This window comes from Hoplias malabaricus, chromosome 4 (assembly GCF_029633855.1).
Source record: "Hoplias malabaricus isolate fHopMal1 chromosome 4, fHopMal1.hap1, whole genome shotgun sequence".
Classification (NCBI taxonomy): Eukaryota; Metazoa; Chordata; class Actinopteri; order Characiformes; family Erythrinidae; genus Hoplias; species Hoplias malabaricus.
In genome coordinates this window covers 32,237,477-32,255,998 of record NC_089803.1, presented here as the reverse complement: position 1 = coordinate 32,255,998, position 18,522 = coordinate 32,237,477, and the positions used below count along the sequence as shown (strand labels likewise).

Genomic DNA, 18,522 nt, shown 5'->3' with positions numbered 1-18,522 from the left:
TGTCTGACATGAAGACAAGGTGATATGAATCACATTCAGTCTGCGAAACCAAGCATGAGCCTACAGGTGCCTCAGAAGAGGAGTGAGCTTCAGCAGTGTGTGCACTGTTCCCCCTACTGACCAAACTTTATAGTGAAAAAATTACTATGACTAGGAAAAAATTTAAAATAAACAAAACATATTACATTTATATGTGGACACAATATATTACTGTAATGTTGGCTTTACTGCACTAGGTGTTTATATATATATATATATATATATATATATATATATATATATATATATATATATATATATATATATATATATATGTGTGTGTGTGTGTGTAAATGTAAATCAAGCATATTTTCACACACTTTAAGCAGATGTGAATCTGTTCATACAGATGGGCCATTGAAATTTGAGTGCAGTTATTTTACAACCAGATTTGATCATAAGCTTTTTTGATGAATAAGGGCCAGTGTGTGTGTGCAATGGTGGAAACAGACATGTGTCCTTAACTGTACCTTGTACAAACAGTGTTATGTCAAGATTACAAAACATCACAATGTCCAGCCATGTCTCAAACCTCCCTTCCTGTGAGTGCACACTAGCATACACAACAAACAATACAAAGTCATACTCCAACACAAGTCATCATGAAGGCTAATAGCTTCACTCTTTCACATTCACGCCCACAAACTGTGGCTTTTACTCACAATTGAGGTCAATCCTATCATTCCTATACACATGCCTTCAAGTGGCCTGGACCGCAGGGCTATTAAGGCTCCTGAAAGAGTTATGTAACAGCACAGGCTTTAAGAAGTTTTAAATAATATCTAGTGCCCATTTTCCCATACACAGAGGACACAACCTACTGCAGTCGTGTCAACAGTCAATAATCTGACTCCTAACACTTCCCTCTCAACTCTCAAACAAGCTGATCCTTTACAATCTCTGGACAAAAAACTAGACATTAAAAATGGCTATGATTACCAGATCTAACACTGAGTTTCTGTGATTGTTTTAATGACAATCAAGTACAGAAATAATGCTGGCTTTTGTTTGCATAAAGAAAAGAGTGCAAGCAGACAGGGACACTTTGGGGTAGACCTGTCGCCATTATTACATAATTGCATGATTGCGATTATTTGAGCTAACCACGATGATTTGCACTGACCATGGTCATATTATATTTTATTTCAATCCCAACAAACAGAATATCAATTATGTGTATTTCTAAACAAATGGTGCTATTAAACGGTGGCTGTAAAAAGTGCCAATAAAACAAACCTGAAAAATCATCTGCGGATCCACCACCGCAGTTCGCTGAACTTGGGAAGACAACAGCATCAGCAGATTCTTCCTGGCAGTTGGCCACTCCGAAGGCTCTCGGGTGAGTATCTTTGCTAGTTCACACAACAGGTAAAAGTGTACCAAATCATATTTTTTAAACTGACCTGCATGCACAAAGAACGATGCTACAGGTGCTGACCAGAAGGAAATGTCCGACTTTCGTTTTATAAATGAAGGAACGGGACCGGACTGGTGTTTTACTGCAGGGCTGTGTAACAAAACCTCCCTTTTCTTTATTTCAAATGAGTTCTATGTTAAAAATAGAGTACTAATTAAAGACTCTATTGAATATTAAAATGTGAACTGGTTTTCTTTCACTCTAAGCGCACTCTATTTCCCTGGACTCTCCCGAACACGAGTCTCAAAAGAGAAGACGACAAGCACAGACATAATGAGTTTAATATTTCCAGGAGCCACATTCATACAGCTTCATACCGACATGAACAATATCAAACTCATATAGAACTACTAAAAAGGTCTTCTCTTGTTTGTTTTTTTAAAAAAAACAAAATAAAAAAAAACCTCAACTTCATACAAATTTCCACGCGTTTTATTTTCTCATAAATGAGAGACAGGAACCTGGTTTCAGGAGTATCACAGGTTTTTCGTTTTCCAGTATTTTTTACAAAACGGAAATCCTTTGACCTGTCCATTTCCACCTCCTAAACACCTCAAATTAAAAAAAATGGTTTGGACCATAGTGCGGAGATTATTCTCAGCAGCCAGAGTGACGTAAAATTTACATCAATTCCGACCTGGACTTTCAGACAGAATCGAATTTCCACAGATGGACATGGATCATATGAATCTGGCCCAAATATGATGTGAAGTCAGATTCAATGCGATTTGTGCTGTTCACCCAGCCACATGAACGACACACCTGTTTCATGTATGACTGGGCCTCTTTACCTGCTGTATGAACATAGCCTTAGTGTTCCTCACCCAGAATATACCAAGCCAGTAAATATCAGATGTTTAAGCCATAGTACATTTGAATTGTTTGGCTTATTTTGGTAATTTGCAAATGTCGTTTTCAAACATGTACCATAATAGTGTGTGTACATTATTATGTTATCATTAAGCATAAAGGCCTATTGAAATACTGGGGGTGTAAAAAAAACAAACAAACAAAAAAAACAACAGATAATTAAATCGTTAATCGCAATTAATTGTATGACAAATAATCCTCAGTAAACATTTCATGACCGGGACAGCCCTACTTTAGGGACAAAGCTTTGTTAAACACTAGATATACAATTAGATCTGAGTGAACCTTAGACCTCAGTGCTTATATCACTTTTATATCCTCAATTATTAGATGTCCTTCTTTATAAAGCGCTATATTTACATGCTTTGTCTCGTTTATCTTGCTTGTCTACCAAGTGAACACTACGGGTAGCCTTTTCCAAAACATCCATTCTTAGACTTGGACCGGGTCCTGCTAGGTCCTACTTATGTATCCCAGGCTATTCAATACCATCTGAGTGCCTATTCTCCACAGCCAGCCTTAGCCCATGTGACATGTTAACATTTCTGCTCTGTAATGAAAAGTCCTGTATAATAGTGGATCCTAAAGAGCTATTGTAGGGGTGGCACAGTAAGGCAAATTAATGAGGCAAGTCAGACAAATTCCCACCCTCAAATTCACGCTTTTGAACCCGTTCTCTTTCTGTGCTGTTCAGTGCACAATTCTGAAAGTCTGAGCTAGAGCGTTTTGAATTTCTCTCGTTTACAATTTTTCATTTAAACGGTTTACCATACAATTGAGTTTTATATGGTACAATGTACAATTGAGGTTTTAAACATTGAATTAATTAAATTAAGAAATACCTGTTCAATCAAAAGTGATATTTTATGTTTATAATTTTTTACTCAGTTAAAAACTATATTTATTTAACATACTAAAATAAATATTAAGTAATATGTTTTTATTTATTGTTATAGTTGATTTTAAAATAGTAGTCAATTGTGTGACTGCAGCGGTTGGCAGTGGAAATATGTACCTTAATTATATACAGCAATTTGTCATGACAAGAGTGCGTAAGTGTCATAGTGTTTAGGTAAATAGGCAAATTCATTCATTGTAACCGCTTATCTAGTTTAGGTTCGCGGTTTGTCCGGAGTATACCCGGAATCACTGGGTGCAAGGCAGGAACACACCCTAGAGGGGGGGCACCATTCCTTCAAAGGGCAACACACACTCACTCAAACACTTACACCTACGGACACTTTGGAGTCCATAGGCAAATTGAACATCTATAAAGTTAAAACCACAATAAGTGCGTGATACAACAGCATGGCTACATAATCAGACACTTTGGGTTAAAAGCAAAGGTGAAGTAACATTTACATCCTCTCAACATTTTTGTTGCAGGAATAAAATGATCATAATTTAATTCATACATTAAATTGTATGTTCAATATACATAAAGTGATTTTTTGTTTTACTTTTCATTAGTATGGCTTATGGCTCATGATAATCAGAATCCAGTATCTCAAACAGAACAAAATGTATAATACAGAAACGAACTTTTGAGAAGTATTTTAATTTCTACACTCTATATTTGTTTATGGGAGGAGCTTTTCAAGCTGTTAATTGAACCATCCATTACACCATCTTGCTGCCATTTCAAAAAATAAGAAACTGGATTAGATTTAAGGGCTTTTCTGTACTCACTGTGGTTTGGATGCCTCTGCCTGGTCCGTTTGAAGCTTCTCTCCTCCTTCTACTTCCATTGTACAATACACAATTCTGTTTGGGGCCACTGACTTTAGTCCCTGCACCTCCATGATCACAATCTGCACAGAAAACAAGGGGACAGTGAAACCTCAGACTCCGACCTTATATTTTACAAGTTATATAAATAAGAAAATATTTGATTGTTTGTTATTGTAATATTAAACTGTACAAACTCCATTTCCCAAAAAGATGGTACAGCTTCTAAAAATACAATAAAAACTGAACTCTAAATGATTTATTTATTTGCACATTTATTCAACAGACAAAAAAACAAAGAAATTTTGCAGTGTTTTGCATGACAAACAATTCTATTCATAATTTTGAAATTGATGCCCGCAACACACTCAAACATAGCTAGGACACAGGCATATTTACCACCAGGTAACATCACCTTTAATATTTATTATACATTTATGTGAATTGAAGGTATTAATTATTGCAATTTTAAAAGAGGATTTATTGCCCATTCTTGCTGTAAACAAATGCTCAACAGGCTGCAACTGGTGATCCCTGATTCACCTGATCTGCCATAAAGTTTCAACAGTAAACAAATCTGGACTACAGAAAGGTCATCATCACCCATGCCTCAAGCACTGATACACCCAAACAATATCACAGGTTTTTAACAATCTGTTAAGAATCAGTCTTTTTCATCTTTGGCTCATAGATGCTGATGTCTTTTTCTCATAAACAAGCTGAAGACTGGACTAATCTGACTACAGAACAGGTTTCCACTGTTTTTGAGGTTCATGTCAGATGACCTCAGGCCCAGAGAACTCACTGGCATTTCTGCACAAAATTAATATATTAGTTTCCTCTTTGCATAATACATTTTCAGTTTCCATTTCTTTATACTGCACTGGTTTGTGTTAAGTGACAATAATTTTCCAATGCACTCCCAGGCCCATGTGGCTGTGTCCATGATAATAGCATGACAGTTTCTCCAACAGTGCCACCTGAGGACTTAATGATTACACACGTTCAGCAGTCTTTTTATAATGAATCTTTTCATGATGTTATGGTGAATCTCAAAATTCTATGCAATTCTGCATTGAAAAATAGTTTCACAATTCTCTCACAAACCTTTTCATAAAGTATTAATATTTATTTATTTTTAGTGTGTTGCAGGCTTCACCTAACCCCACTGATAGCTTGGTTATGCACAGGGTCAGGTACAATACTAGTTTTATGTAGGAACCTAGCATCTCACTTACCTCAAGAGTGAAAGACAGCACTACATCAGATTTGGAAAGGGGCAGGTCATTCTCATCTCCTATGTCTAGAAAGCTGTTCATAGGCGTGAGCTTTGGCTTGATTTTGGGCTTCAGGTCTTTGGCTACAGGCAGACTCTCCAGGTTAGCCATTAGCAAGTTGATAGAAGACCTCAGCTCCTCCACATACATGACTTCCATTTCCTTTGACACAAACTTTGGATACTTCTTCTCCTACAAATTATAGTTTGGGTAAATAATGAATATAAAGCATGAGATACTGAAATAAACATCACCTATATCAATAAGAAACACATGCAGATTTGATCCTTTTTAGATCCTATGTTGCCAAAAGCATTTACTTACAAATCCAAATAACTGAATTAAGGTATTTTAATCACTTCCACAGCCACAGGTTTATAAAACCAGGCACCTAGGCATGCATATGGCTTCTACAAACTTTTGTGAAAGAATGGTTTACTCTCAGAAGCTCAGTGAATACCAGCATGGTACTGTGATAGGATGTCACCTGTGCATCAAGTACAGTAGTGAAATTTCCTTGTTACTAAACGTTCCAGAATTAACGGTCAGTCACATTATAACAAAGAGGCGGCGATTCGGAATGACAGCAACACAACCAAGAAGTGGTAGGCCATGAAAAAAAACAGAGCGGGGTCAGTGGATGTTGAGGCGCATAATGCACAGAAGTTGCCAACTTACTGCAGAGTCAATCACTGCAGACCTACAGTGTTCATGTGGCCTTCAGATTAGCTTAAGAACAGTGTGCTTTATGGCAGTGCAGCTGCATCCAAGCCTTACATCACCAAACGCAATGCAAAGTGTTGGCTGTAGTGGTGTAAAGCATGTCAGCACTGGACCCGTCTGGAGTGATGAATCCCAATTGTCCGTCTGGCAATCCAACAGATGAGTCTGGGATTGGTGGTTGCCAGAAGAATGGTACTTGTCTCACTGCATTGTTCCAAGTGTAAAATTTGGTGGAGGGGGTATTATGTTATATGGTTGTTTTTCAGGAGTTAGTCTCTGCCCTTTTGATTCAGTGAAAGGACTCTTAATGATTCAGCATACCAAAAGATTTTGGACAATTCCATGTTTCCAATTTTGGGCATGGCTCCTTATTGTTCCAACATGACTGTGCACCAGTGCACAAACCAAGGTCCATAAAGACATGGTTGAGCAAGTTTTTGTGTGGAAGAACTTGAACTGGCCTGCACAGAGTCCTGACCTCAACCTGATAGAACACCTTTGGAATGAATTATAGCGGAGACTGCGAGCCAGGCCTTACCATCCAACATCAGTGTCCAAACTCACAAACGCGCTTCCGGAACAAACAAATTCCCATTAACACACTCCTAAACCTTGTGGAAAGCCTTCCTAGAAAATCTGAAGCTGTTATAGCTGCAAATGGTGGACAGACATCTTATTAAACCCTATGAATTAAGAATGAGATGTCAAGTTCATATACATGCAAAGACAGATGAGTGAATACTTTTGGCAATATAGTGTACATTGTGATATTGTAGTGTAGTTATTTCTATAAACACTGGCTGCTTGAGCTGTGTCCTGAAATGTTTGGTATATTTTACAGTAATGTGAACTGATAAATTAAAATTAATTTAAATATATCACTGTCATGACACATTCATGAAACCTCAAATTGTTTTACAGGATGAATTCTTGTTAAGGACAATTTTGTTAATTTCCACGATGAATTTTCATTTTGTTAAAGATTAAAAGTTACCTAACATACAACAATTATACAAAACATAAGTACTGGGACACACTACCTAAACATTGAATTCAAGCTTTTCATTCAGTTCCATTACAACAGGTGGAGAAATTAAAGCACTTAACAAGATTTAATTGAATTAGAGCATGGTACAGCAATAGGATAGTCGCAACAAGTCAGTTTGTGAAATTCATTCCCACAGGAACTCAGCCACGAAACGGCAGACCACAAAGTTTGACTGGCCCACAATCAGCTCTGTACTCAACCCCATCAAACATCTTTGGGATAAACTAGAATGGAGAATGTGAGCCAGGCTCTCTCCTTTAATATCAATGTCAGACCTCACAAATGCTTTTCTGGATGAATGGGCAAAAATTCCCAGAGACACACGGCAACATTTTCTAGAAAGCCTTCCCAGAAGAGTGGAAGCTGTTAAAGCTTCAAAGGGAAGATCAACCCCATAATAATCCCTATGGATTTAGAACATCATAAAAGCTCCTGCAGGTAGAATATGTAGGTGTCCCTTTTTTGTCTATTTAAATATATCATCCAGTCATTCACACTTCATGATGGCTTCTTTTCAGCAGCTGGTAACCTTATTTTGTTGCCATTTCTACATGTTAACGCTACTTCATTCAGTCGATTACATACCGTTTGATCCCAAACATTCACCATTGTTTCTCTCCATTTTTGTTGTGTATTTTTTATTACTCAGTTTTTACATGTTCTTTGGTCTACTATTATGTTGTTCTTTATTCACCTTCCCTTTTTGTTTTCTCTTTTAGCAAACATGAGACAAAGCTGACTGGGAAGCACTAACATTATTTGCCACACTCTGTGCTGTCATTTTTATTGTTTCAACCTCTCAGGTGTGGGCCATATTTTATTTCAAATGGTCAAGTCCAAGAGTTCACTAAAGTCTTTAAGCAGTCGCTTACTGCAGAGAAACATACATTTTTAGACTTGTGCCAGTATTTGTTTTATAAATACAAATAACAAAGTTATAACAAATTTCTTAAACACTTTAATTCCATATTTTTCCCCCTATTTAGTCTGAAAAAATAAAAATACATATATCAAATTTTACTCCAAATTTTTGAGGTGAATGAGCAGAGAAAGATCCACATACTGCTCTTATTTTGCTGTTCTCAAGGCTTTGTTTTCACCCTTGGTAAAAATGATAGCCCCACCCTCTGGAAACCAGCACTGCCCACAAAACTTTCTCTAAGCAAGACGGTAGATTCAACTACCAAACATTCAGCATAACACAGTTCACAAAAAAGTATTAATAAATAAAACAAATAAATAATAATAATAATAATAATAAATAATAATTAATTAATAATAATAATAATTTTCACATTCTTCAAAAAAACATCCAGTAACACAGAGTGAGACAAGACAAGGATATTCTCCTGAAAGGGCTCTCCTGGATCAGTGACTTCTTTCTTCACTGATGTGGCATGATGGTATGCAGAGAAATACTGCTTTCTCTAACTCCCTTTTTAAGGAAAATTCACGTTAGACTGGTTTCCAAGCAATCAAACAGACGTGAGAGCTAGAAAACAGAGCCTTTTTTTTTTTTTTTTTTTTTATTTTTTTTTTTTTTTTTTAAATAAAACCATAAATATCGCCTATAAATGCTGCTGCTGTTACAAATTGTGTAATGCAAAAGCATAAAATTAGGATCTTATTCATTAGTTCCTTATTTAGATTCCCCACTCCACATTAAAACCTTCTGTAAACTAATTCCTTATAGTTACAGTCACTCTGTGTGGTTTCATTTCTATTCAGGGCATTTACACAGTGCTTTATTTGCTTTTCTTATTTTTATTTACATGTAATCAGGTAAAGCTGGAAATTTGAATGAGACACTACCTCCTGCAAAGAGGGAGACCCTGTGCTCATTGCGGCTTGGCTCACTCAATTGTGTTTTATCCCCCATGCTCCAGACCTGTAGGAGCCTGGTCTTCTCCCTGGACTTCTATATTCATGTTGGTTTATATCCTTTGTGCTAGTGTTTGCGGACCTCTGGAAGCACTTTGGGTGATGGAAAAGCCATGTCAGTAAAAAAGTCATGGTAGAAGTAATTTATTCGCCTCAAAACATAGAGACAGTCTAAATGTACCTTTATTACAACAGTGGTTCTAAAGTCCAGTTTTGTTCCCTAAAGGTACATTGCATTCTCTTCTCCAGAATTACATTTGAATATTTTTAATCTTTCATTATAGATTTTGTAAAATATTTATATATATTATATAAGCTCTGGAGATTAAACAGGGTGCATGAAATCTACACAACTTTAGAATCTACATTTATAATAGAGTAAGGTACAGTTATGTTCCCTAACTAAAAGCACAGAATATGTAACCTTGGGGGAACACCACAGTGACAGTAAAAGGTACCGGTGACAGTTTTTACTTACAGTGTAATGTGCCATGTCTGTTTCCTTGAGAGAATGTTATGATAATCTTAACTGTTAAGAATATGATGAATTTGTTGTGAATGTTGTAAGCTTGGATTGAGTGAGTCAGTGTGACTTTTACAGCTTTTGCTCTCAGCAATGTGAATTAAAACACTACAGGAGGTGTGATTGAGCAGGTGAGAGGGTGAGGCTGAAGGGAAGGGCGTTGCCTCTCCTCAGTGGCGGATGCTGGTCTTTTAAGGAGGGGAAGCTCAATTTCGGCCTACATCATAAAATGTGTCGGTTTATTTATACGTAAATTCTACCCTCTGTTCCTTTTCAAGAAAATGATCTGTGACCCTGTCGTACCAACAAGGCGTCTTTTCCAGGGACTTGACTAGTGCCCTCTCAATGGCCAGCAGAGCTAGGCTGCTTTAACGGCCTTGGCTCATGTGAAGTGTGTCGCCTGTGAGTGCTTTGTGACGGTGGAGGGGCTCAGCAGCACCCGCTGGACAGAAACTGCGATAGAAGTCAGAAAGAGTGATAGAAGTCAGTCTCTAAACACAATCAGCTACAAAAAACCCCACCAGAAAAAGAAGCTCGATTTGTCACTAGTCGTTTTTAACAAAGAAAATGCCGCTAAGAGGATTAAGAAAGTCTGGTTCAACTCAGAATAGAATGAAAATGTAATGCTCCCACAGATCTTTAAACCAAAGGATCGCTGATTCGCTCATTTCACTGTCAATCAAAAAGGGATTCAGCCTCAGACAGATCATCCAATCATCATGCAGACACTGAGCGTCCGGGCCAACCGAGGCCAGCTCACTGCCCCATAGACCCCCAGAGACGCTGAGCGTCCGATGGACGGGACAAAGCCCAGCATTTATCCAATGGCTCGTCTCGTTTCGCCGCCCTTCGCTGCTTCGCTACTGAACTCTGTGGACGCCTAGCGTCTGCAATGTTCAAATCACTGTGAATCTGCGCGAATGATTGAGAGGAAAGCCGCGTCTTTACCAGTGATAACAAGCTGATTCTGAACAAAAGTTAATCGCGTTGTAGTGCATACTTATTCAATGACATGTACACACAACAGTATATATTTGATCACTTATTTTTTGACATTTTAGGGGAAGCTGAGCTTCCCTTGCAGTCTTAGAGCAATCGCCACTGCCTCTCCTGGCAAAATCTCAGATAGTGCACCTTTAATGTTCCTGTGTCCACTATGCACAGTGACGTTAAAAGCTGTACACTGTAGTTGACCCCTGGACATGTACAGAAGAGAAAAATTTATTGAAGGATTCAACAAAGAGTTGTTTGAATGATAACTAAAAAGCCTCAATACACTTACAAACAAATTCAGGCTGACCTGCAGACACAGGGTACAACAGTGTCAGTTGCACTATCCATCACTATCTGAATTAAATTAACGCTATGGCAGGAGACACAGAAGGACTCCCACTGCTGACACAGAGACAAAAAAAAAAAAAAAAACCCAACCTGGAGTTTGCTAAGACTTACTTAAGAATGCCTTTTGGGAGAGTGTCTTGTGGACAAATAAGGCCAAACTATAACTTTTTGCAAAAGCATAACATTGTACCATTTAAAGAAAATTTGACGGGAGGTAAGAAAAGACTACAGTTTCCATGTTTAAATATATTGGTAGTCCACAAATGAAAGCCTTTACTCTGTAAATGACACCATAAAACCTTAGGACTAGCAAAGATTTGTCAAGCACAAAGTGGGGCCCAGTCTCAGAAATATTGGTCTCTAAGAGCTCTTCCAGCAGGACAATGACCCAAAACATACTCCAAAAAGCACCCAGAAATTATTTAAGGCAGAATATTTTCAAGCCTCCACACTCTGACACACACACGAAGAAATCTTTTGGTTCCAGACTTCACTGGAATTTTCTTTTGTAACAATTTCACTGTAAAGCTGATTTGTCAGGTTTTTTTGTTTTCTTCAATAACAAGCTGCAGTTTTGTGTGAATTGGTGTTTAAAGACCTGATTTATATATCTCCTTCGTTTGCCTTGCTGTCCATTACTTTGGGATCCTTTGGTTTAAAGCAGTGTTGGGAGAGTTCTGAAGAGGCCAGCAATGAGTTCAGATCTAATACATGAGTAAAACAAAGCATTCATAATTGCAACGGTTTCCTGGAAGTTGTGATTCATTCCCTTAAAGTGGAGTGGTGCTAATATTTCTGGCCATGACTGTAGTTTAAGATTGAGATCCAAATTATGGTGCTTTCATACATGATGCAAAATTTAATTAAAGCTTTCACTTTATATCTTGTCATCTACATTTTAATTTGGAGATCGGTGACATTTGAAAAACTACATATGAAAAACAGTGTGTTTTGTTTCTGCTAAAAAAAAAGAATTTGGCTCCCTCCATGTAATTTGATCATTTATGGTGTATGAATAATTTGCCAACTATAAACAAGCAAGAAAACTCTTATCATTTAAAAGACTGCAAGACCGCACAATCTGTAAATGTTTCTGGAAAAGAGCATCTGCTCAATGAATGAACGTGAAATCATGCCAAACATGGCCACTAACAGACTATTATCCTTGCACTGAGAACAAAAACAAGTCTTTGGAATTCTCACAAACACTCCGGGGGACCAAATTTTAATCTCTAATAAGTGAAAACATCCCACCAAATTCTCTGTAATGTCTATGATGATGATATGCATTCCAACAGGGATCAGTCTACAAGATAAGAACTATACAGCATGCACATGCAAACACACACAATATAACTGTTGAGAACATAATAGTAAAACAAAAGCTCTGATGACATACTCTGGCAATCCTCTCAGTGAGCTGCAACCTCCCATCCAATTCTCTGCGGATCTGTGCTGCTTGCTCATCCACATTGTCCAGCTGTGGAACAAAAAAAATACAGAATTAACCCAAACTTGAGAAATACTCAGCAGCTTTCAGATACCTTGTTGTTATCAACACTGATAAACGTAGTGGCACATCCATTTCAAAATTATTTAGACATATACAGTTACACTGAAGAGAGCTATCACAGAAATATACAGACACTCATTTTTCTTTGAATGTGAGCTCTCAGCTGGGTTAGCATGGTCAAGAAAACCCAATTTCTTCACTGGATGAAACCCACACATACACTATTATTTAATTAGATAATGCACTATAAATCTCATCTAAGCTTGTCATAAAGAAAAGGTTTCCTCTCATTCCATTTAAAAATGGGAGATTCTCTCTCTTTCTCTCTCTCGCTGACACACACACGCCCCCATCCTAGCACTGTTTCCACTTGATAAGCCACTCTCCCTGCAGGAGCACTCTCTACTCTCTACTGATTTCACACAACACTCACTACAAAACAGTAAGTTTGGAAGAATTACCACATAGCCATCTACCCAATGAGAATATTACTGGGCAATATTCAGAGACCACCCTGCATTTTTGTAGTTTCTCACTGAAATCTTCATCAAGAACAATCTATTTGTTTAACCTGATATAATTAAGGAGATTACAGTAATACAAGTATACAGGAAGAGTATAAACCAGTGACTTTCCAAATGCAGCATTTAAAATATCATTATTATAGAGAAAATTTGACTACAGATTAAAATATATTTTTACGACCACCTGAAAATAATTCCACATTTAAAAACGGCCATTTTATATAGACAAATAAATGACCACTTCAAATAAACCTTAAAACCATAAACACTGCCAATATATTTTAAATGCCTCATTAAAAAATCCATATTAAAAAAATATTTAGACTTCCATTTTAAATAAATGACCACTTCAAATAACCCTTAAAACCTTCAAAGAACTGCCAATATAATTTTAAAATTCCACCAGAAAACATAATCTTAAAAACTTGCCACATTAAAAATAGACATTTTATTTAGACTCTGACTTTAAAGAAACTTCCACCTTAAATAAATGACTATGTTTAAAAGATTAAAATTATTTTTAGTCTGGCACCTTAAGATTACTTCCACATTAAATTCAATGGACCTATTATGTCCCTGTCCACCTTAACTTTCCTGCTAAATGTACTGATCAAGGGTTGAATGGCCCATAAGCTCCTCCATGAACAGAAAGTACTGCAGGACTGATTACAGTGCCTTGCGAAAGTATTCGGCCCCCTTGAACTTTTCAACCTTTTGCCACATTTCAGGCTTCAAATATAAAGATATAAAATGATTATTTTTTGTGAAGAATCAACAACAAGTGGGACACAATCATGTAGTGGAATGAAATTTTTTGGATGTGTCAAACTTTAACAAATAAAAAACTGAAAAGTGGGGCGTGCAATATTATTCGGCCCCCTTGCGTTCATACTTTGTAGCGCCACCTTTTGCTGCAATTACAGCTGCAAGTCACTTGGGGTATGTCTCCATCAGTTTTGCACATCGACAGACTGAAATTCTTGCTCATTCTTCCTTGCAAAACAGCTCGAGCTCAGTGAGGTTGGATGGAGAGCGTTTGTGAACAGCAGTCTTCAGCTCTTTCCACAGATTCTCAATTGGATTCAGGTCTGGACTTTGACTTGGCCATTCCAACACCTGGATACGTTTATTTGTGCACCATTCCATTGTATATTTGGCTTTAGGTTTTGGATCATTGTCTTGTTGGAAGATAAATCTCCGTCCCAATCTCAGGTCTCTTGCAGACTTCAACAGGTTTTCTTCCAGAATGGTCCTGTATTTGACCTCATCCATCTTCCCATCAATTTTGACCATCTTCCCTGTCCCTGCTGACGAAAAGCAGGCCCAAACCATGATGCTGCCACCACCATGTTTGACAGTGGGGATGGTGTGTTCAGGGTGATGAGCTGTGTTGCTTTTACGCCAAACATATCGTTTTGCATTGTGGCCAAACAGTTCAATTTTGGATTCATCTGACCAGAGCACCTTCTTCCACATGTTTGGTGTGTCTCCCAGGTGCCTTGTTTCAAACTTTAAAGAAGACTTTTTATGGATATCTTTGAGAAATGGCTTTCCTCTTGCCACTCTTCCATAAAGGCCAGATTTGTGCAGTGTACGACTGATAGTTGTCCTATGGACAGACTCTCCCACCTCAGCTGTAGATCTCTGCAGTTCATCCAGAGTGATCCAGAGAGCCTCTTGGCTGCATCTCTGATCAGTCTTCTCCTTGTTCAAGATGAAAGTTTAGAGGGACGGCCAGGTCTTGGTAGATTTGCAGTGGTCTGATACTCCTTCCATTTCAATATGATTGCTTGCACAGTGCTCCTTGGGATGTTTAAAGCTTGGGAAATCTTTTTGTATCCAAATCCGGCTTTAAACTTCTCCACAACAGTATCTCTGACCTGCCTGGTGTGTTCCTTGATCTTCATGATGCTCTCTGCGCTTTGAACAGAACCTTTTTTTAAACTGAGACTATCACAGAGCAGGTGCATTTATATGAAGACTTGATTACACACAGGTGGATTGTATTTATCATTATCAGTCATCTGGGACAACATTGGATCATTCAGAGATCCTCACTGAACATCTGGAGTGAGTTTGCTGCACTGAAAGTAAAGGGGCCAAATAATATTGCACGCCCCACTTTTCAGTTCTTTATTTGTTAAAAAAGTTTGACCCATCCAATAAATTTCATTCCACTTCAAGATTGTGTCCCACTTGTTGTTGATTCTTCACAAAAAAAATGAATTTTATATCTTTATGTTTGAAGTCTGAAATGTGGCAAAAGGTTCGAAATTTGAGATGATATGGCCTGGTGTGACCAGCCAAATTAATAAAATAAAAATAAGAATAATTTAACTTTCATCTTTGATAAAAAAAAAGGCAAAAGTCCAGTTCTACTCTTACTTCAATTCCAATTCCAAATGAAGGGTTGTCTCTAAATTTTGCACAGTTCTGTAAGAATACAGTGTGCATGTGTGCTTATGCACATTTCTATGCAAGTCTCAAGATCACATCTTAATTCCTGCGTATATTACATTTTCATTCAATGGGTTATTAAACACACAATTCAGTTGTCGCTCACACACAGAATTATATGGGGGGAGTGATTGTCTTTATGACCCATACACCAGAAACATTAAGGCTATCAACCCAGCTCAGTTTTCTCCAATTACAGCTGTAGAAGCAGTCAGAAGAATAAGGAGTTAATGATGCAGTTAGCCATGTCTAAGTAGATAATAGGTCTGTAGAGAAAGGCGAGCAGTCACAGTGCTGGAAACGAACCTTCACAGCAATGCCAGTGCTTGAAGAAGACCTTTGGTTTAAGTCAAAGCGTTAGAGTTCTGAAGTTGCCAGCAACGAGTTAAGATAAAAATGAGAACAACAAAGCATATACAATTACAACATTATTTCAGGAAAGTGGAGTGGTGCGACTATTTCTGCAAGCAAGGAGGGGTCATGCCACACAACGTTGTGCCATATTACAGGAGAGCACTATCCAAGAGTTGAAAAGGAAACTTTCTCAAAACAAGGTCGCAATGATTTTAGGTCTTTCACCACCTATTGTATATAACTTTGTCAAAAGACTTGTGGAAGTTATGGAAATGATTAACAACTAATGTTATAACCAATAGGACACATGGTTTTGAAAAATACACAACTTTTTGCCTTATAATAAGTTGTTTACACATGGGTGCACTGAAAGACTGTTCTGAAAGAGAGCCACACTGAAGAAATGGAACCAAATTGAGGAACTCTATTAGTTTAGTAAGTTCTGCTATCATTTGTAAGCTTATATACTATATAATTAACATAAAGCAAACTTGATAATGTTTTCAAATAGAAATATAACTTCTTGGCTGTTATTCCTTACAACTGGAGTTGTTCCCACAAATTCACATTCTTCTTTATACTTAAGAAATAAAAGTTATGAGGCAGTTTTCAGTTTCAATACTGAAGTGAATGAACAGTCATTTAAATTATCAAATGGTCCGCAATTTTACAGGTTGTGGTGGAGGGTTTGATATGGCCACAAATTGGACTTGCAGGCTAGAAAAACTAGGAGAGAAAAATGGCAAAAAAAAAAAAATAATAATAATAATAATAAAATAAATAAAAATTCCATATACAAGTAATATCATTAGATTTAGCCTTGTTATTTTTATTGCTAATGTACTGACACATTTTTTTATTATTGCTACTGGAAATTTCATAAAGAGAAATGTTTATTGTTGTAATTCAGACATTCTGTGATATTCATTTATGAAGATATAAATGCAATCAAATACGCAATTTTACATAATACTCAAAAGAGTATAGAATTACAATGACTTGAATTAGAAAAATAAAACTGATGAAAAATAATATATATGCAATAATGTTAAATTACACAAATATGTTGCATTCTTCCCTGCAGGAGAGGGAAAACTGTATACATTATAACCAAAATTATAATCAAAATTAGTGCTGGGCGATATGAGTGCAAATCAATATCACGATTAATTGTACATTTTACCACAATTACGATTAATGAGCAATTATTTTATTTTTGTATTTTTGACTTTCATTATTCAGTGAAAAGGCTTGTACTGTAAATATGCTCCAGTATTAAATGTGGGATATTTTTTTCTAATGTTGCTAGGAGCTTGTTCCTCTCATTTTTTGAGCACTGTTTATATTTGATATGTAACTGTGCTTTGGTTTGTTTTTTCCCCAGCGTTTACATTTGAGTTCTTTTTGTTCAGTGTCATCTTAATTATAGTCAAAACACAGCACGTCCAAACTCAAGTCACTTGGTTGGCCTCTGCATTTAGTTTGCTTCCATGTGGATATAACTGATATAGACAATATTATGTCAATTAGAAGTTCTGAATGTTGATTTTGATTCATTTTCAATCAATTGCCCAGCCCTAATCAAACTATTTTAAATTAAAAAAATAATAAAAAAAATAGATTTCTCCCAACAGCAAAATACGCATCTTTGCGTTGGTGTAAAGCTTTTCCTTAAATGAATCTTACAATGCAGAATATCAGTAGGTTATCTGCATAGTGATACAGCACACATTCCTTGTACAAATCAACTAACAATTTAACTGTAAATGTTTATAAAAGAGCAGTGACATGGCAATCTTGGATGCTTAACGAATATTTGCACAATGAATTTCCAGTGGAGGTTTCTTGCTAATAGCATGCAGGAGCGTATGGGTGTGAATGATAATTGAAGGAAGGCTCATTAAAGGAACTGGTCACTGATTAAGAACTAATGGTGTCACCCTTATTCCAATTCTGACAGGTAATTAAAGACTATGCATAAACAGATAATCAACGACATTCCAAGCTTATCTATAGCTAATTAGCACCTAATATAGCTGGTGTTCACATGCAGCAGACTAATGTGGTGAGCTACTCATTTGAGCACACTAACAAAAAAAGAAAAAAAAATGAGGAGGTCTAATTAAGGTAAAGTGGAACCTTTGGCTGCAAACAGCATCATTCATGCAGTCAAACCTGGCATTTAGGTGTGTGAATCACGAGAGATGTTGGCACTGTATAAGTGATCCAAAAGTGTTGTGATACTAAAAATACTCATTATGAAGAAGATGGAACCTTGTTATCTAGAAGGCAGCAAACAGGCATCTATAATGTTTCAATGAACTGTGTTTAATTTCAAAGCACGCAAATAAATTGTGAGCTTTTGTGAAGATCCTTGTAAATGTGGTTCTAATTTAGAATAAAGAGATGATATAGTTTAGCAGATGTCACACAGCCTCTGAAATAAACCATGATGGTGGAGTAAATGTAACCATTCTTTCGTAAACATTGTGCAGCATGTTATATAACTAAATGTATTTGAACAATATTTTAAGTAGGTCTCTATTAGGCCTAAAAAGTGAACAATGTTTCCACATTGGAGTGTGAACAGAAGAATCTAATGGGTTTGTGTACAACAAGGAAAAGTCCTTGAATGCATAAAAAAGTGTAAATGTTTTGGAGGCAGAGGAATAATAGTTTGGAGCTGTTTATAATGATTTTGCTTCTTAGTCCCTGTGAAGCTAAAGCTTAAAATGACACTGTAGAGAAGTAGAGAAATGTGTGCTTAATTTTGTGGCAGCAGTTTTTGGAAGGCCTTGAATGGTTGTGAAAATGAAGGCCTTGTTGC

At 36.9% G+C, this 18,522-nt stretch overlaps 1 protein-coding gene across 6 annotated transcripts in view; it reads right to left on the bottom strand.

Moving 5' to 3' along the window:
* The window catches only part of cadps2 (Ca++-dependent secretion activator 2), a 144,456-nt gene that overhangs the window by 63,031 nt on the left and 62,903 nt on the right, over positions 1-18,522 (bottom strand). For all 6 annotated transcript variants that reach the window (XM_066667298.1, XM_066667295.1, XM_066667296.1 and 3 more), the window contains exons 4-6: positions 12,247-12,327; positions 5,293-5,523; positions 4,016-4,137 (exon numbers count right to left, since the gene is read on the bottom strand). In XM_066667298.1, coding sequence (XP_066523395.1) covers positions 4,016-4,137; positions 5,293-5,523; positions 12,247-12,327 — 434 coding nt within the window. The remainder of the gene's footprint in view (positions 1-4,015; positions 4,138-5,292; positions 5,524-12,246; positions 12,328-18,522) is intronic.